The sequence below is a fragment of the Globicephala melas genome, chromosome 14 (assembly GCF_963455315.2).
Source record: "Globicephala melas chromosome 14, mGloMel1.2, whole genome shotgun sequence".
In the NCBI taxonomy this organism is placed as follows: domain Eukaryota; kingdom Metazoa; phylum Chordata; class Mammalia; order Artiodactyla; family Delphinidae; genus Globicephala; species Globicephala melas.
The window spans coordinates 39,544,327-39,561,924 of NC_083327.1; the positions used below are offsets into that span (position 1 = coordinate 39,544,327).

The 17,598-nt window shown below is 37.8% G+C and overlaps 1 protein-coding gene and 1 non-coding gene across 4 annotated transcripts in view; one reads left to right on the forward strand and one right to left on the reverse strand.

The window, feature by feature from the left end:
* The window catches only part of AK9 (adenylate kinase 9), a 121,303-nt gene that overhangs the window by 50,912 nt on the left and 52,793 nt on the right, over positions 1–17,598 (reverse strand). For all 3 annotated transcript variants that reach the window (XR_009558739.1, XM_060283563.1, XM_060283561.2), the window contains exons 16-19: positions 16,609–16,765; positions 13,676–13,790; positions 10,435–10,511; positions 7,104–7,256 (exon numbers count right to left, since the gene is read on the reverse strand). Coding sequence is in view for 2 of the 3 variants with exons in the window: in XM_060283563.1 (XP_060139546.1) it covers positions 7,104–7,256; positions 10,435–10,511; positions 13,676–13,790; positions 16,609–16,765 (502 nt within the window). In the remaining variant the exon portion in view is untranslated. The remainder of the gene's footprint in view (positions 1–7,103; positions 7,257–10,434; positions 10,512–13,675; positions 13,791–16,608; positions 16,766–17,598) is intronic.
* Positions 4,083–4,155, forward strand: TRNAG-CCC (transfer RNA glycine (anticodon CCC)). Its single transcript has one exon. It is a non-coding gene; the product is annotated as a tRNA-Gly (tRNA).

Below are 17,598 nucleotides of genomic sequence, written 5' to 3' on the forward strand. Positions count from 1 at the left end.
GGCAGAAATACAAGAAAGCTAGTTGAAATAAGAACACAATGCAAGAAAATCTAAAATGCAATAGCAGAATTGAAATACGCATCAGGAGAGAGGCAATAAGGAGCAGAAAATAAGTCAGTGATGTGGAGGATAACAACTCTCCAAAAAATACAGAGAAAAAGGACAATGAAATGAAAACTATCAAGAAGAAGATTAATGTGGTTGAAAAGCAATAACTATCTAACTAAAAAAATAATAAAACGTGATCCTGAGAAAGGAATCTGAAACAATAACTGAAGAAAAACATTTTGAGCCAAAGACTGTGGTATGGAGACAGGAGGACAGAAGATGTTTGATGACATCTTTACACTATCAAACCGACCCTGGGGACTTCTCTGGTGGCGCAGTGCTTAAGAATCCACCTGCCAATGCAGGGGACAAGGGTTCGAGCCCTGGTCCGGGAAGATCCCACATGCCGTGGAGCAACTAAGCCCGTGCGCCACAACTACTGAGCCTGTGCTCTAGGGCCCGCAAGCTACAGCTACTGAGTCCACGTGCCAAAACTACTGAAGCCCGTGTGCCTAGAGCCTGTGCTCCGCAACAAGAGAAGCCACAGCAATGAGAAGCCCACGCACTGCAAACAAGAGTAGCCCCCACTCGCTGCAACTTGAGAAAGCCCGCGTGCAGCAACGAAGACCCAACGCAGCCAAAAAAACAAAAACAAGAAAAACCCTGGACTCAGGGATGAGACATGTCCCTTATTTAATACAGTGTTTTGGCATTTCTGTTACTTGTAGACAAATGCAGTCGCAATGGATACAGATGGAATAGTCTTCCTCTTAAGCAAGGTCAGCAGCTCTGCTTCTTAATTTAAAAAGTCAACCCTACCACTTAGTTACTTGATAGTCGAAGCACATGATCAACCCTTAATCAACAACACTGAACGTCTGTGCTCCAGAATTTAAACTTTGAATTGTTTGCTACTTAAATCTGGTCAGGTTTCTGGATAATGGGGTGGCAGGAAGCGATTTGCAAAATGTTCAGTGGTTGCTCACTCCAGGCTGCCCAGCCTGGTCCTGACAACTCAACATGGTGAGGTCAGGCTTTATGTGAGAGAGATGCATTTGACTGGAGAAAACCTGATCGGACCATGGCATTGGTTTTTGGATGGCCGTTAAGGAACCACTGGTCTTAGGGACACACTATCCGTGCAGTTGTCATTATGAGCATTGCTCTTTATATACCCTAGGTGTCTGCTGTCCCCTGTTCCTTTTCCTTGAATTACACTTCTTGTGATGGATTCAGTTGTGCCCCCCACAAATATATGTTCACATCCTGACCCCTGGTACCTGTGAATGTGACATGAATTGGATACAGGGTCTTTGCAGAAGTAATTAGTTCAGGATCTTGAGATGAAATCATCCCAGATTTAGGGTGGGCCCTAAATCCAACGACTGGTGTTCTTGTAAGAGGAGAAGACACACAGAAACAGACACACACACACACACACACACACACACACAGAGAGAGAGAGAGAGAGAGAGAGAGAGAGAGAGAAAAGGCCATGTGAAGATGAAGGCAGAGACTGGAGTAATACAGCTACAAACCAAGGAACACCAAGGACTGCTGGAGTAACCAGAAGCTAGGAAGAAGCAAGGAAGGATTCTTTCCTGGACATTTCAGAGGGAGCATGGCTCTGCCGACACCTTGATTTTAGACTTCTAGCCTCCAGAACTGTGAGAGAGTAAACTTCTGTTGTTTTAAGCCACCAAGTTTATGGTAGCTTGTTAAAGCTATCCTAGGAAACTGATATATTTCCCAATAGTCTGCTTGAAAACAAGCACTGGAGAGCAATGTGGAATTCAGTGAAGATTTAGCAAGGGAGAGATGGAGAGACTTTGTACCACACACCCTGTGACAGACACTGGTGGTAATTCACCCAGCCTCTGTGTTCCTCTTCTTCCTTCCTGGCAGACCTGTGCTTTTGTTCCAGTGTTTACCCTTCCCCACATGGCTGAGGGAGTGGGACCCTCTCTCCAGCTCCAGGAATTTACCCTGATTGGTTTAAGCCCCAAATGCTGGTTCCTTTCCTTCTGATATTTGGGGAGGGAATGTAACTATTGATTTTGAGAGTGCTAAGATTCAGTTTCACTTAATTTGAATTAGGAATCCTGAGCTCTGGTCTTTTCAGAACATAAGGCAGATGAGGAAAACATCTCTAAGTTCTAGTCTGGTAATGATGATGGTAAAGCATCAACTATGAGGCAGACTCTCTGCTGGGTGCTTTAAAGAAATGTTCTTATCCATATAAAAACTCTGCTAGGTAAATCTTCCTAGCCCTGTTTTACAAATGAAGAACTTGAGGTGCAGGATAACTCTATAACTTGTCATATAGCAGCCAATGTGAAATTTTTAAAATGTCCATAAGATCAGATTGACCACTTGCACTTAGAGAAAACTCCCATCTCCATAAGCCTCTGGCCTCTGCTTTGCTCTCCAGTTTCACCTCCCACCTCCCTCTTGCTCACCATGCTCCAACCACATTCAATTTCTTCCTTGACCATGTGAAGCTGTGCCCACCTCTGAGCCTTGGCAGTGGAGGGATCTTTGCCCAGATCCTTTCAGCGCTTTTGTCTTGCCTCAAATATCATCTCAGACGACACTCTTCCTTGACCATAATGTTTAGTGTTGCCTCTTCCAAACCACCCCTGGGGTCTCTACCTTGCTCATTCATTGAACAAACACTTACTGAGTTCCTACTATATCCCAGGTACTGGTTTAGTGTCTTCATAGATTTTTCTTCATGGTACTTAACACAATCAGAAATTATCCTAGTTATTTACTTGTTTATTCTTGTTCTTTACCCCATAGAATGATGGCTCCTTGAGGGTAGGGCTCTTGACTGTCTCGGTCACTGCTGAGTCTGTACTACCTAGGGCAGTGTCCGTTGCTTTGCATGGCACTTAGAAGGACTTCAATAAATACTTGTTGAAGGAATGGATGAATTTCCCGATGTTTATTACTAGCTGACTCTATTACATGTGCATGAAGTGCTTGGAATGAAGCACTGTGATTTGAGCCAATGGTTACTCTAAGCTCATGTTCTTGCATGTAATTGGCCTATACCTAACCAGTACATAAAGAAAGCAAATTGGGAATGAGAAAAGTTATTAAGCAGCCTCGGAATGCATAGGTGATTGCCCTTTAAAGTGTCGATTCTAAGCAATACATGTGTCATTCCATTCTAAGGCTAGAGTGACGACAGGATTGAAATGAGACTTCAGTCATCTTATTTGACAGAGATATTGATTATCTTGTGGCCCAAGACAGAAGCCAAACTTCAAAGGAAAAGATGTGTTCCCAAGCAGGAGATATAAAAAGCCTGCTTTGGGTATGTGTTAGTTTCCTGTAGCTGCCAAAACAAATTATCACAAACTTGGTGGCTTGAAACAACAGAAATGTATTCGCTCACAGTTCTGGAGGCCAGAAGTCAGAAATCAAGGTGTTGGCAAGGCTCTGCTACCTCCGGAGGTTCTGGAGGAGAATCCTTTTTGCCTCTTTGACCTTCTCCTGGGTACTATCATCTCTTGGCTGGAGTCTGCATCACCCAATGTCTGCTTCCATCTTCCAATTGCCTTCTCCTCTGTGTGAGAGGCTAATCTCCCTCTGGCTCTCTCTTATAAGGACATTTATGATGGCATTTACAGCCCACCTGGATAATCCCACATAATCTCCCCATACCAAGATTCTTAGGAACTTCCCTGGTGGTCCAGTGGTTAAGAATCCACCTTCCAATACAGGGGACATGGGTTTGACCTCTGGTTGGGGAACTAAGATCCCACATGCTGCAGGGCAACTAAGCCCATGCGCCGCAACTACTGAGCCTGTGCGCTCTAGAGCCCATGCGCCACAACTAGCGAGAAGCCCGTGTGCCACAACAAAGAGCCTGTGCACCGCAACAAATATCCCACGTGTCACAACTAAGACCCTATGCAGCCAAACAAACAAACAAATAAATACTAAAAGAAAAAAAAGAAAGATCCCTTAGGGCTTTCAAAGCCTCATTAAAACAAAACAAAAAAAAAGTTCTTAATTTAGGGACTTCCTTGGTGGTCCAGTGGTTAAGACTCTGCACTCCCAATGCAGGGGGCCCAGGTTCGATCCCTGGTCAGGAAACTAGATCCCACGTGCCGCAATTAAGAGCCTGGATGCCGCAACTAAAGGATCCCACATGCTGCAACTAAAAAGCCTGCATGTTACAATGAAGATCCCACGTGCTGCAACTAAGACCCTGCACAGCTAAATAAATAAATATTTTAAAAGAAGATTCTTAATTTAGTTACATCTGCAAAGACCTTTCTTCCAAATAAGGTAACATCTACGGGTTCCAGGAATTAGGATGTGGACGCACCTTTGGCAGCCACCATCAGCCTACCACAGGGAACTCTGGATAAAGTAAAAAAAAATTCCAAAAGTAATGGATTTATTATGTTAGACAGGATAGTATTTTTTCCTTTCTCTTTTTTATTTTGGTAAAATACACATAACATAAAATTTACCATCTTAACCATCTTTAAGTGTACAGTTCAGTGGTGTTAAATACATTCACGTGGTGTGCAACCAACACCACCATCCATCCTCATAACTGTTTTCATCTTGTAAAACCAAAAACTCTATACTCATTAAACAATAAGTCCCCATTCTCTCCTCCTCCCAGCCCCTGGCAACCACCATTATACTGTCTGTCTTTATGATTTTGACTATTTTTAAGTATCTCATATAAGTAGAATTATATGGTATTTGTCTTTTGATGGCTAGAAAAGGCAGTTTTAAGTCAAAAACAAATTGCCTACTTAAGCAATTTACAGGAGAAGACTTTGTGGAAAAGGACCCTTGGATGGAAGAAGTAATCACTAGTTAAACCAGATGCAAGCCCTTCTGTGAAACAGAATATGGTTTAACAGGGACAAAACAGACCCACGATTTCACAGACACTAATTGCTTCTGGAGAAGCCCAGTCATGTCTACAGAGCTGGCTAGAACTGACCCTGAATGGAGTAGGCTACTGGCTTTAGAACATCCAATTTAGGTTGCCTGGGGGAAATAATGAGATAAAAGGCAATGACATTAAATTGTCCCCTAGATCTGTTACATTATTAAATACCAACTGTGAAACATTGGGGATATTGGAAATCTGGAAACATTTAATGGACATTTGTGTCACATTTAATGGATGTCAGTTTCTTTTATTTCTTTTGATATTTTATGGCCTGTTTCCTTGTAAAAGGTAGGTGGGTGGGAAGATTGTTGTCAGACTAATTGGTTAAGCACTCAAGAAAATAATGAAGTTTCTGGGTGAGAGTTGAAGTCAATAAAGGTGTGGGATTCTTAAAAAGGAAATTGGGTATTTCATCCTGTTAGCTCTTCTGTCTGGCACAAGGTTCTGATTTTATACTTACTGTCCCATAAACCTAATGCCAATCCCTGTAGTAAAAACGATCTATGTTAAATTTGAGCTTTCTCATTGTAAAAATTCCCCTTAGTCCTGGTTCTTTTACCAGCTAACAGCAGGTTTTCATCCCTTAATTGCTCCAGGGCTGGCATCTAGCTGCAGGTATCTGAAAAACTTTAGTTTGTAAGAGTAATTTCTAATTCAATATTAATTGTGCTCGGAAGCATTTTATGAGCCCCGCTTCTACCACAGTGAGGTACCCTATCTTGCTGCTTAAGCCCACTCTCCAGCCCTGAGAGTGACTTTTGTTGGAAATCTGTAAGATTCCTTCTTGCCCTGCCCCGACCCACCAAACTGGACCTCTGAGGAGGGCTGGCTTCATGGGTGTATGAGCTGTGCAGTTGCTCTAGATCTCTCGCCCAGAATGGTCTCATACTTAGTTTAATGCACTTTGGTTGTCATTTTGAAATTTTTAATAATTTTATCTTTGAATTGAGTTTTGTAAGCAAAATCCAAAGGGACTCCAATGGGACAACAGGGCAGGTGTGTGAGCAAAGATATGCACGATCTCCGTCTGCCATTCTTTGCCATCTCATTCTCATGAGTGTTCCTGATGCTCTATCATGAGCATAGAATTCTAGGGGACCCACGATATGTGGGAGTAAGTGTGACTTAGTGGCTTGGGGTGGGGAGGATGCTGACAGCCCTTGAGAGACCATGGTCCCCCTTTGAACTAGAACTTGCTCCAGATGCAGAATGAAGGTGATGGATGGCATTCAAAGAGACATGAATGACCATGGAACCTCATCACGTCTCTTCTTACTCATGTTACTTTCCTGTATTAGCTAAACTGAAATGATGTGGGGCTCATAAAATGCTTCCGAGCACAGTCAGTATTGAATTAGAAACTAATCTCACAAGCTAGATCATTTCGGCTAGACTGAAAATGATGACACAGAAAGAAAGGAAAAGATAGGGCAACCCAGAGCTCCTTTTCCTTTCAGGCTTCCCTTTCCTTAATCATTGGGAAGCTAAAAGTAGAGGGCATTGCTAGAATATATGCATATTAGGAAATGAAATAAGAAGCTGAGTTAGTTTTGTGTATGAAACTGACTTAGTATTCTGGTAAGAATAAAATACATATGCATGTACAAGCTGCAAAATACAAACTGTGTAGTTTCAATGATTCTGCATATGAGTTAAGTGCTCTTAACGTTTGCATTTAAAAGTGGCATTGGGCAACATAAAGATGAACGGTAAAATTCATGCTAATAACTTAAAATTTTAATTTTTCTTTACTTAGAATGACATTAAATAGCAAACAAAAAGTACTATGACAAGTTAAAAGAGAGACCATGGAAGAAAAGAAAGAGCTTTATATTTTCGTACTTTTAATGGCTCTTTTCCCCTGCTTTTTGAACACTGTGCCCCACAAATTATACAGCAGGCCCTGCTTCTGAGTGTCAACCCCCTGGGCAGAGCAGACTCAGCTTTCCTACCACACTTCCAGCCATGTGATTTGGACTAACCGACTGCACTCTGGGGGCACATCTCTCCATTCCCAGCCTGCTTCCATTTTATACCATATAAACACATATATACACACATGCACACATATACATGCCAATGGACAAGAGTGGAGTTAAGGATACGACCCTTAATGAAGTCTAACCTGATTCATGTTCTGTTTCAGGGACCTCGAAAGCTTCAGCCTCCTCAGGTGAGGACGCCCTGGTCTCCTCGGCTACCTCAGGGGCCTCAGACCCTTCGTGAAGTTCAGACTCCTCACCTTCAATCTCCTCGTCAGCCTCAGTTTCTTCTGCTTCTATAAAAAATGAGAAGAAATAAATTATTTAGATTAAGTCAGCAAATATTTAATTGGGAATGACCCCTGGAGCATGAGGCTTAATGAGAAAGATAGATACAGTCTCTACATATTGTATCTATTAAAATGCAGTAGTAAAGGATGATAGTAATATGCTCAGAGTGCTATGGGAGCACCGGCCTAAGGATTCATTCAAAATGGGGAAATGCATATAGCATTCCCAAATATTATAACAGTCAAAGACAGGAAACAGTCCAAATGTCCATTTAAAAGGGAATGGCTATACCTGCACTGTCTGATATGTAGTCACGAGCCACATGTGCTCATTGAGCACTTGAAATGTGGCTAGTCCAAACTGAGATGTGCTGTAAGTATAAAATACACAATGGACTTCAGAGGCTTTGTATGAAAAGTGGAATGTAAAAATATATCAATAATTTTTACATTGATTACATGTTAAAATAATAATTTGGATATAATGTATTAAATAAAATATACAGTTGGCTCTCTGAATCTTCAGGTTCTGTTATCTGTGGATTCGACCAACCACGAATTGAAAATATTTGAAAAAAATTTTTAGAAAGTTCCAAAAAGCAAAACTTGAATTTGCTGCATGCTGGCAACAATTTACATAGCATTTACATTTTATTAGTTATTATAAGTTATCTAGAGATGATTTAAAGTATACGGGATGATGCGTTTAGGTTACATGCACATACTATGCCATTTTATATATGGGACTGGAGCATTCATGGACTTTGGTATCCGTGGAGGTCCTGGGACCAATTCCTCATGGATACCGAGGGATGATTGTAATTAATTTCACTTGTTTCTTTTTTCTTTTCATGTGACTACTAGAAAATTTAAAATTATGTATGTGGCTTGCATTTTATTTTTACTGGGCAGCACTAGCCTAGACTATATATTTTCTCACAGCTAGTTACAAATTATAATAGAGTATGTTGATCAGTATGCTAAAATTTAAAAAACATCACTCCAAGTTTTACATAGTTGCTGATGACACCTATAAGAAATAAATGCATAGAAGTCTTTGAGGAAGAAGATGGGGTAAATGGTGGTGTTAGAAAACCCATCTCTTCAATTCCCTTTAATATATTTTTTAAATTGACTCTTCAATTTTCTTTAATATATTTTTTAAATTGACTGAAACAAGGTATTTTCTATGTAAAGATATGAAAAACTAAATGAGCTTGTTTTCTGGACTCTTGTGGGAATTATTCCCTCCCCTGCCCCCTGCCCAGTGAGTACCTTCCAAGAATCACATTCTAGGGCTATGAGATACCTCTGGCACCTGGATTTTTAATCTAAATTGGGGTGATTAAGCACAAAGAAAAAAGCATCCTGAAGTGTCCTTATAACTTGAAGTCTGACCAGGATTGCCAAGCATGTGGCTTCCAAGTATGTGAGTTGGAATGTGGTGAATCTTTTGTGTTATATGTAGGATCACAAGGAGGTAGCATCATTTGCTGAATTCTACTAGGGTGAGAGATGAAGTTATATATACTCTACTCCAGAAACTCAAAATGTCTTTTAGCTGAGTATCTCTTATAGTAAAAAAAAAACTTATCATATACCTCCAACACGCATATATTTGGTTATCTGTAAGTTGTGTTCTTATCCACATTAGGTACATTATAAAGTGTATATATAAAATGAATTTATATAATGATGCTGAAAAATGTAAAAAGTTTGAAAACTTTTCTAGAACCCTACTGGATAATCTGTGTTCCATGTGAGTCAGGAATGAACTGAAAAGTGTTCTAAGATCCTTGTACTATCTGTGATTTTTGATTAAGTGTATATTGTATTAGTTATCTATTGCTTCATGTATATGTTGTATTAGTTATCTATTGGTTCATAATAAATTACCCCCAAAATTAGTGGTTAAAATAACAATAATCACATATTGCCCTCGCAATTACTGGGGTCAGGAATTTGGGAGTGGCTTAGTTGGTGGTTCTGGCTCTGGATTTCTCATGAAGTCACAGTGAATATGTCAATTAGAGTTGCAGAGGTCAATCTGAAGGCTTGACAGGGGCTGGTGGAGCCCCTTCCAAGGTGAACACTCAAAACCAGAACCAAGGTCCTCCGGGAGCAGAGAGAAGCACGGCCAGAAGTCCTGACCCACAGAATTTTGTGCAGAATAAAGATAGTGGTTGTTTTACAGTTTGGGGGTGGCTGGCTGCACAGCAATGGAACACTGAAACAGACTTTCTTCACTCTTCTGAGCTACGGACGGCTTTGTCAGTCTGGTGAAACTTATGGATTCCTTCTTAGAATAATGCTTTCAATCTCATAAAATAAAATAAGAAGCCAATTATACTGAATACAGCTATCAAGATATCAAAAAATTTTTTGTGGTATAGGAAATGTGTGCATCTTTGCTAATGCATTAAGTAACAAGAACTAGCAACTGGTTGAATAACTACCATAATTTTGGAATAGTGACACACATAAACAAGACATCTAAAACTGGAATGAGATATGAAAATATCTTTGTTTCTACTGGTGACAAAGTCAAGGTGCTGCTAATACTATTGTGGTTTGTAGCCTATATTAATTATTAGGTGAGTAAAATACAAAATTTCAGTTAAGGGTTAGTAAAAAATAAAGTATAATTATTTCCCCATTCAAATTCACAGACCTCTGAATTTTATCCCCAGGTTTAAAACTCCAGTCTTAAAAGAAATTTTTAGAGTAAGTTCTTCTATAATGGAGATGGAAGTTTAAGTATAAAGACAATGGGTATAGTAAGAGTTTAGCTGTTTTCTCAACTCCTACAGGATCCTTTTAATAGAAGTAATTCCAACAGCCATGTCACCTGTGACAAGCGCAACCCTTTGAAGACGCGCTGCACATGCTGTCCTACTGTGTACCCCTCTTACAGGGTGGATGAGTAGGTATCTGTGTCAGGATTCCTTTTCCTATGAATCCAGTACTGCTGTGACCATATAATTTATTATCCAAATTGGAACACTATGGGAATGAGAGGGGGGTCAAACAAATACTTCAGGAACCTGGGTATGAACCTAGACTCTCATGGGCAAATTGGGAAATAAGGTCACCCTGTCTATAATTCACTGGAAGTACTGCAGCTGTTGGCAGTCACAATACAAAATCAAATGGCATATTATTAATCATATAATCTTATGTTTGCCTTTTGCTTTCGCATGCATAGCTTCCAATAGCTTTTGATTTTCTTCTTCTATTCTCAATGTCTCTTCTTCGGCTTTTCTGAAATGAAAAGGTCCAAAATTTAGTTATCTTTGGAAATTCAGATATCTCACAATATTATAGAATTTAAGGCTTATAATGGTAAAATTAAAGAGTAGGTCATTTATAATATTCATTATACTTTTTACTTTATAATGTAAAAGTTTAATTTACTCATACTGAGGCTAGTTAGTTTTCAGAAATTTTGGGTTTTTTTTTTTGTAAGAAAAGTTGAAATATTGTATTTTAAAAACTTTGGCTATTAATTAGGAAACCTGGAAAAATTAAAAAAGGATTGTCTAACTCCAAGCTGGGATAATTTGTATCATTTTCCCTCTGATTAAATGAGAAGTGTTCACAACATAGAGTTAAATGAAAAAAGGTATAATATAAAACTACGTATAATACAAATTTACTTTTGTATTTAAAATGTATATAAATGATGATTAAAAGACAAGAATAAAATGAATCAAACTGTTAATAGTAATTATCTCTAGATGGTGGCATTCTGAGAGTTTTAAACTTTATTTCACATTTTTTGCACTTTAAAAATTTTTCCATATGAATAAGTAGAAAATTTGTAAATTTACCTTTGTAACCAGAAAAATTATTTTCTGATTTATTTTCTTTTTAATATAGTAATGATGAAATTTAAAAAGACTTGGGATAGGGAAACAAATATCTGGAGGGAATCTGTCTTTCATTAGGGTTCAAGGACTAAACCTGCCTTAATGATGAAGACAGGTATAAGGAAAGTTAGTAAAATGATGGAGAAAGACTATTTATTAAAAATTAAAACATGCATACCTTTGACCTAGAAATTCTGTATCTAGGAATTTAGCCCTCAAGTACTGGCATACTACTGCACAAAGAAGCATGTATAAGAATGTTGACTGCATCTTTAAAAATAACATCAAAAAAACTGTATCAAGTATTCACAAACAGGGGACCAGTTAAGTGGAGTAGAGCCCATTCATCTCAACAGCCCACTCTGGGGCAGTCTTCTTCAGACCGTTCTATAGGTTGGTCATTCTCTCATATTCAGTGCTTTTTTGTGTGTTCTTTTTCCCCTTTCTTTGAAAATCTTTAATATATTCTCTTCAAAGATATTACTACACCTCTCCTCCCAACAAGCATGTTTCTTGTTAATAGGGGGTGTTCGCTCACTGTGTTCTAGATACAGTCTGTGATCCAGACTGAGGTCTTGGTGTAATTCGAGTTCTCTTTGTTCATGCCCCAGACTTCTGAGACTACTGAACATTGTTTGTGCATGCCTTCCCTACTTTGTTTTGTGTGAACTGGCAATCCTTCTACTTAGTCAGGTAGGGCTCTTTTGTGAGACTTTCCTCATCCAAAACCTGGGTACTGTATGCTGCTGCTAAGAATCTAAGACCTGACAAGAAGGAGGAAGAATTTTGCTGCCAGTTTCTAGCTACTTCTATATACTACTTGGATAGACAGTCAAAGACAAATGGTGATAACAGAAATTATTCTGCATTTGACTCATACATTTGAAAACTGATGTTGGAAAATCTAGAATCAGCATGTCTGTAGATATATGGCCAAAGATGTAATTCTAAATCCTGTTATTCTTATCTCTTGTCCAACCAAGTTGCAAGGCCTTTAAATGCATCTCTGACCATTTTTTAAAAAAAATTGTTTTAAATTTCATTTTCTGCAGTATATGAGAAAAAAGCAACATAGAGAAATGGAGAAAAGTCTGCTTCAACCTGGGCAAGTCTTTTCCATTAAGAAGTTTATAAAGACATAAAAATTTAGAATCAAAAGAAGTAAAAATTGATTATAGAGATAGCTCGGAAAATTCCATACGGTAAGAGGGAGGTGAAACTTAAGAGTTGGGAGACAGTGGAGATGTCTTTTTCCTTTAAAAAAAACCTTATAGATTAAATGTATTTTAAATTATCTACTTAAAATGTAGCAAACCTTCAGCCTAGAAATCACATGAACTTCGTTTTACTGTTATGTCAATAGCTTCATATGTTCTTAAATATTTGACTATTTCTCATACACTGGAAAAAAATTAGGTAATCCCTTAAATCCTAGCAAATTGTAGCTCCATTTGTAACAGAACTTTTAAAAGCTAAAAGTAAATGTAATAAGTTTGTAATTATTGTCTTAATACTTTTAGTCAATTTTACAAACAATTTTATTAACTAATCTAAATTATACTTTATGTATTTTCGTGTTAAGTTCATAAAGGAACGGCCAATTTAGGTGAACAATGAACATCAAATAACAAAATCCTCTGACACACAGTTATCAGTTATCCCCCCCCCCAACAAATACCCACTTCCCAGCTCCATAATTCCTAGAGTTTAAAGAGCTCTCCTAAGTCCCAGCACAAATTGCTAGTATCTGAAGGGGAAAAGGAAATAACATTTGAGAAAGCTCCTATAGGTGTCATCATTAATAGTGGGAGGTTTAATGGGTTAATATAAATAAATTTAGTTTTTGAATGTCTCAGCCTTTAACGCTTGGAGAAGTAGGAATCTCAGTGGACTAATGAAAAATTTTAGTGTCTAAAGAGCTTGTTTCAGGAAGGAAGAACAATTAGCACATTAAGACACTCTTTCTTTTTCTACTTTATTTTCCAGTCTGAAGAACTTGATAGTTAAAGTTTAGTCTTGACCCCAGCCATGAACAGATGGAAGTGTGTCCACATTTTGAAATGTTCTTCATTGCACCCAGATTAGAGAATGAGCTCTTGATGTTGAACCTGTCAATTATAATAAGTAGTCTTGCTCTTTCCTTATGTAGAACTTAGGCTTTGGATTTTAGTCATATCACACAAGTGTATTTTCACTTTTTATTATATTATTTCTTTCATTTGTGGATTCTAGATAGCAAAATTATAATATTTAAGTCACAGATAAACATGGTAGAAAAAAATATCTTCCCTGTGCTCATTTTTTTACAGTGTCTTTGGAAAGTAGATATTTGGTTTAGAATGTCTGATGTGGGGCTGTGAAAACAGCCACAACTCTGTACTTTAGAGATTATGGAAGTATTTGTGAAATTACTGCTTTTCTTAGAATTAGAACTGGATCTAGTTAGTAGGCCACCATTTTGATGCTAAAGACATTTCATAAATATAAATTGTAAGTACATATTTAACAGCTATAAGAGGTTAATTAACCCAGTTTATTGTGCCAGGCAGATTTTACCTTGCCGCTTCTTCCTCTTTTCTTTTCTTTAGTAGTTCATCCAATAACCTTTCTAAAATCTTAGAGTCAATTTCTTGTTTATTCTCTAAATACAGTCTATTAAATAAATATTTTCCTGAAACACAAAGAGAACAATGTTAATTTTGAAGCTCGATAAAATATAGTGAGATATATTTTGGAAAATAACAATGAAAAGATTATTTATATCTATATCCAAATATATTTTCCTTTAAGCATTTATTTAAATAGAGCCCAGATTCTTTAAGAGACCATCTTAAATCCTTTTTTTTTTTTTAACATCTTTATTAGGGTATAATTGCTTTACAACGGTGTGTTAGTTTCTGCTTTATAACAAAGTGAATCAGTTATACATATACATATGTTCCCATATCTCTTCCCTCTTGCGTCTCCCTCCCTCCCACCCTCCCTATCCCACCCCTCCAGGCGGTCACAAGCACCCAGCCAATATCCCTGTGCCATGCGGCTGCTTCCCACTAGCTATCTACCTTACGTTTGTTAGTGTGTATATGTCTATGCCTCTCTCTCGCCCTGTCACAGCTCACCATTCCCCCTCCTCACATCCTCAAGTCCGTTCTCCAGTAGGTCTGTGTCTTTATTCCTGTCTTACCCCTAGGTTCTTCATGACATTTTTTTTTCTTAAATTCCATATATATGTGTTAGCATACGGTATTTGTCTTTTTCTTTCTGACTTACTTCACTCTGTATGACAGACTCTAGGTCTACCCACCTCATTACAAATAGCTCAATTTCGTTTCTTTTTATGGCTCAGTAATATTCCATTGTATATATGTGCCACATCGTCTTTATCCATTCATCCGATGATCGGCACTTAGGTTGTTTCCATCTCTGGGCTATTGTAAATAGAGCTGCAATGAATATTTTGGTACATGACTCTTTTTGAATTTTGGTTTTCTCAGGGTATATGCCCAGTAGTGGGATTGCTGGGTTATATGGCAGTTCTATTTGTAGTTTTTTAAGGAACGTTCATGCTGTTCTCCATAGTGGCTGAACCAATTCACATTCCCACCAGCAGTGCAAGAGTGTTCCCTTTTCTCCACACCCTCTCCAGCATTTATTGTTTCTAGATTTTTTGATGATGGCCGTTCTGACTGGTGTGAGATGATATCTCATTGTAGTTTTGATTTGCATTTCTCTAATGATTAATGATGTTGAGTATTCTTTCATGTGTTTGTTGGCAGTCTGTATATCTTCTTTGGAGAAATGTCTATTTAGGTCTTCTGCCCATTTTTGGATTGGGTTGTTTGTTTTTTTGTTATTGAGCTGCATGAGCTGCTTGTAAATTTCTGGAGATTAATCCTTTGTCAGTTGCTTCATTTGCAAATATTTTCTCCCATTCTGAGGGTTGTCTTTTGGTCTTCTTTATGGTTTCCTTTGCTGTGCAAAAGCTTTGAAGTTTCATTAGGTCCCATTTGTTTATTTTTGGTTTTATTTCCATTTCTCTAGGAGGTGGGTCAGAAAGGATCTTGCTGTGATTTATGTCATAGAGTGTTCTGCCTATGTTTTCTTCTAAGAGTTCGATAGTTTCTGGCCTTACATTTAGGTCTTTAATCCATTTTGAGCTTACTTTTGTGTATGGTGTTAGGGAGTGATCTAATCTCATACTTTTACATGTACCTGTCCAGTTTTCCCAGCACCACTTATTGAAGAGGCCATCCTTTCTCCACTGTACATTCCTGCCACCTTTATCAAAGATAAGGTGACCATATGTGCGTGGGTTTATCTCTGGGCTTTCTATCCTGTTCCATTGATCTATCTTTCTGTTTTTGTGCCACTACCATACTGTCTTGATTACTGTAGCCTTGTAGTATAGTCTGAAGTCAGGGAGCCTGATTCCTCCAGCTCCGTTTTTCGTTCTCAAGATTGCTTTGGCTATTCGGGGTCTTTTGTGTTTCCATACAAATTGTGAAATTTTTTGTTCTAGTTCTGTGAAAAATGCCAGTGGTAGTTTGATAGGGATTGCATTGAATATGTAGATTGCTTTGGGTAGTAGAGTCATTTTCACAATGTTGATCCTTCCAATCCACGAACATGGTATATCTCTCCATCTATTTGTATCATCTTTAATTTCTTTCATCAGTGTCTTATAATTTTCTGCATACAGGTCTTTTGTCTCCTTAGGTAGGTTTATTCCTAGATATTTTATTCTTTTTGTTGCAATGGTAAATGGAAGTGTTTTCTTGATTTCACTTTCAGATTTTTCATCATTAGTATATAGGAATGCCAGAGATTTTTAAATCCTTTTTAGAAGGTGTATATGGGCATGTCATAAATAACTAAAACATAAAAAGAGGTAGTATAATATATTCTCTCCATGGAAATTCTCTTTTCAAATATATTTCCTTAAGATGCAAAATTACAGAATATTCTTGGCCCCCTCATCAAAGATTAGTTGACCATTATATGTGTGAGTTTACTTCTGGGCTCTCTGTTCTGTTCCATTGGACTATGTGTCTGCTTTTCTGGTGGTACCATACTGTTTTGATTACTATAGCTTTATACAAAGTGACAGAACAATTAAAATTTAGTTCTGCTATCTTTATGTACTTAGTATTTCCCATTTAAGGTGAAGAAGGACTAATATATAGTTTTGCCCTCAGCCTCATATATTTTTCATTTAGAAGTTACAATGCTGACTGGGATGGGGTGTTAGATTCTCAGCTCCAAAGAATAATTGTAAGGGCCTGCTGGAACATCAGGTGATCCCACACCATCTGTGGCCACCTACTCAGTGGATGGATGCCTCCTTTTGTGTACCTCTAGGTCATGAAGGGACTACTGGTGTGGTATTTGTACATAGGGAAGGTGGAGTGTTTTTCATTTTATATTTTAACTAAAAATATTATCAGCAATAAAAACTTCACTTTAAATTGACATGATAAATATTTACCAACCATTGTTTTCTGTGTCTGATAAACAGATGACTAAATCGGGTAGAATTCCTTTGTCGACTAAGACCAGCCACAGTTCTTTCATAATAGGGTAGTTGTCCAGTATCCATCCTCCATATTTTGGGGCACCATAAAACCTATTCTTATTTTCTTCAACTACCTGTGAAAAACAGCAAACTGAAATTACCATCATATCTACCCAAGTAAAGGATGCTACCTTGATATATTACTTTTGTGGACCTTAATCAAGTATCTTTTGAGTTTTTCTGACTTTCAGAAGGAAATAAAAAGAGCCACTTAATTTTAAAAGAGAAACTTAATTTTAAAGCAATAAAACTATAAGTTTTAAAAGTTAAGAACAGGAAGCAAAAGCCTTTCTTAAATAAATATAACAATACATGCTTACTATATGTTATTCAGTATTACAGAATCCAAATTCTGATTCAGAAGGTCTAGGGTAAGGCCCAAGAGTCTGTATTTCTAACATGCTCTTAGGTGACAATGGTCCTTGGTCCACTCTTTGAGTAGCAAGGTCCTAGCCCAGTTTGCCTTTTTTAGTGACAATGCTCTTCACTTCCTTTTTGCTTTTCAGCCTTCAATGTGAAAGGCTTCTACCTGCCACCCAATAATAATAACTTCAACACAAGTATGGAGATTAGATGTGGATCTATGAATATACCAATTCTGAAGGCTTTAAACAAGTTTGTGGGCCATCAGGAAATCACAGAATATTAGAAGTCAAAGGGGAAGAAATCTCAAGAAGACTGGTGTAACTCTCTGGCCTATGTAGAATTTAAGATTATCTGCTTTTTGAATTTCCATCTGAATGAAGAGTATTTTGAAAAAAAGAATTTTAACACTTTGAAATGTTTCACATAATAGAATTGGGGGAAAAAAGCTATAATGAAGAAGTATAAGTGAAATAAGTTAGAGAAAGACAAATACTACATGATCTCACTTATTTGTGGAATCTAGAAAAACCAAATTCACAGA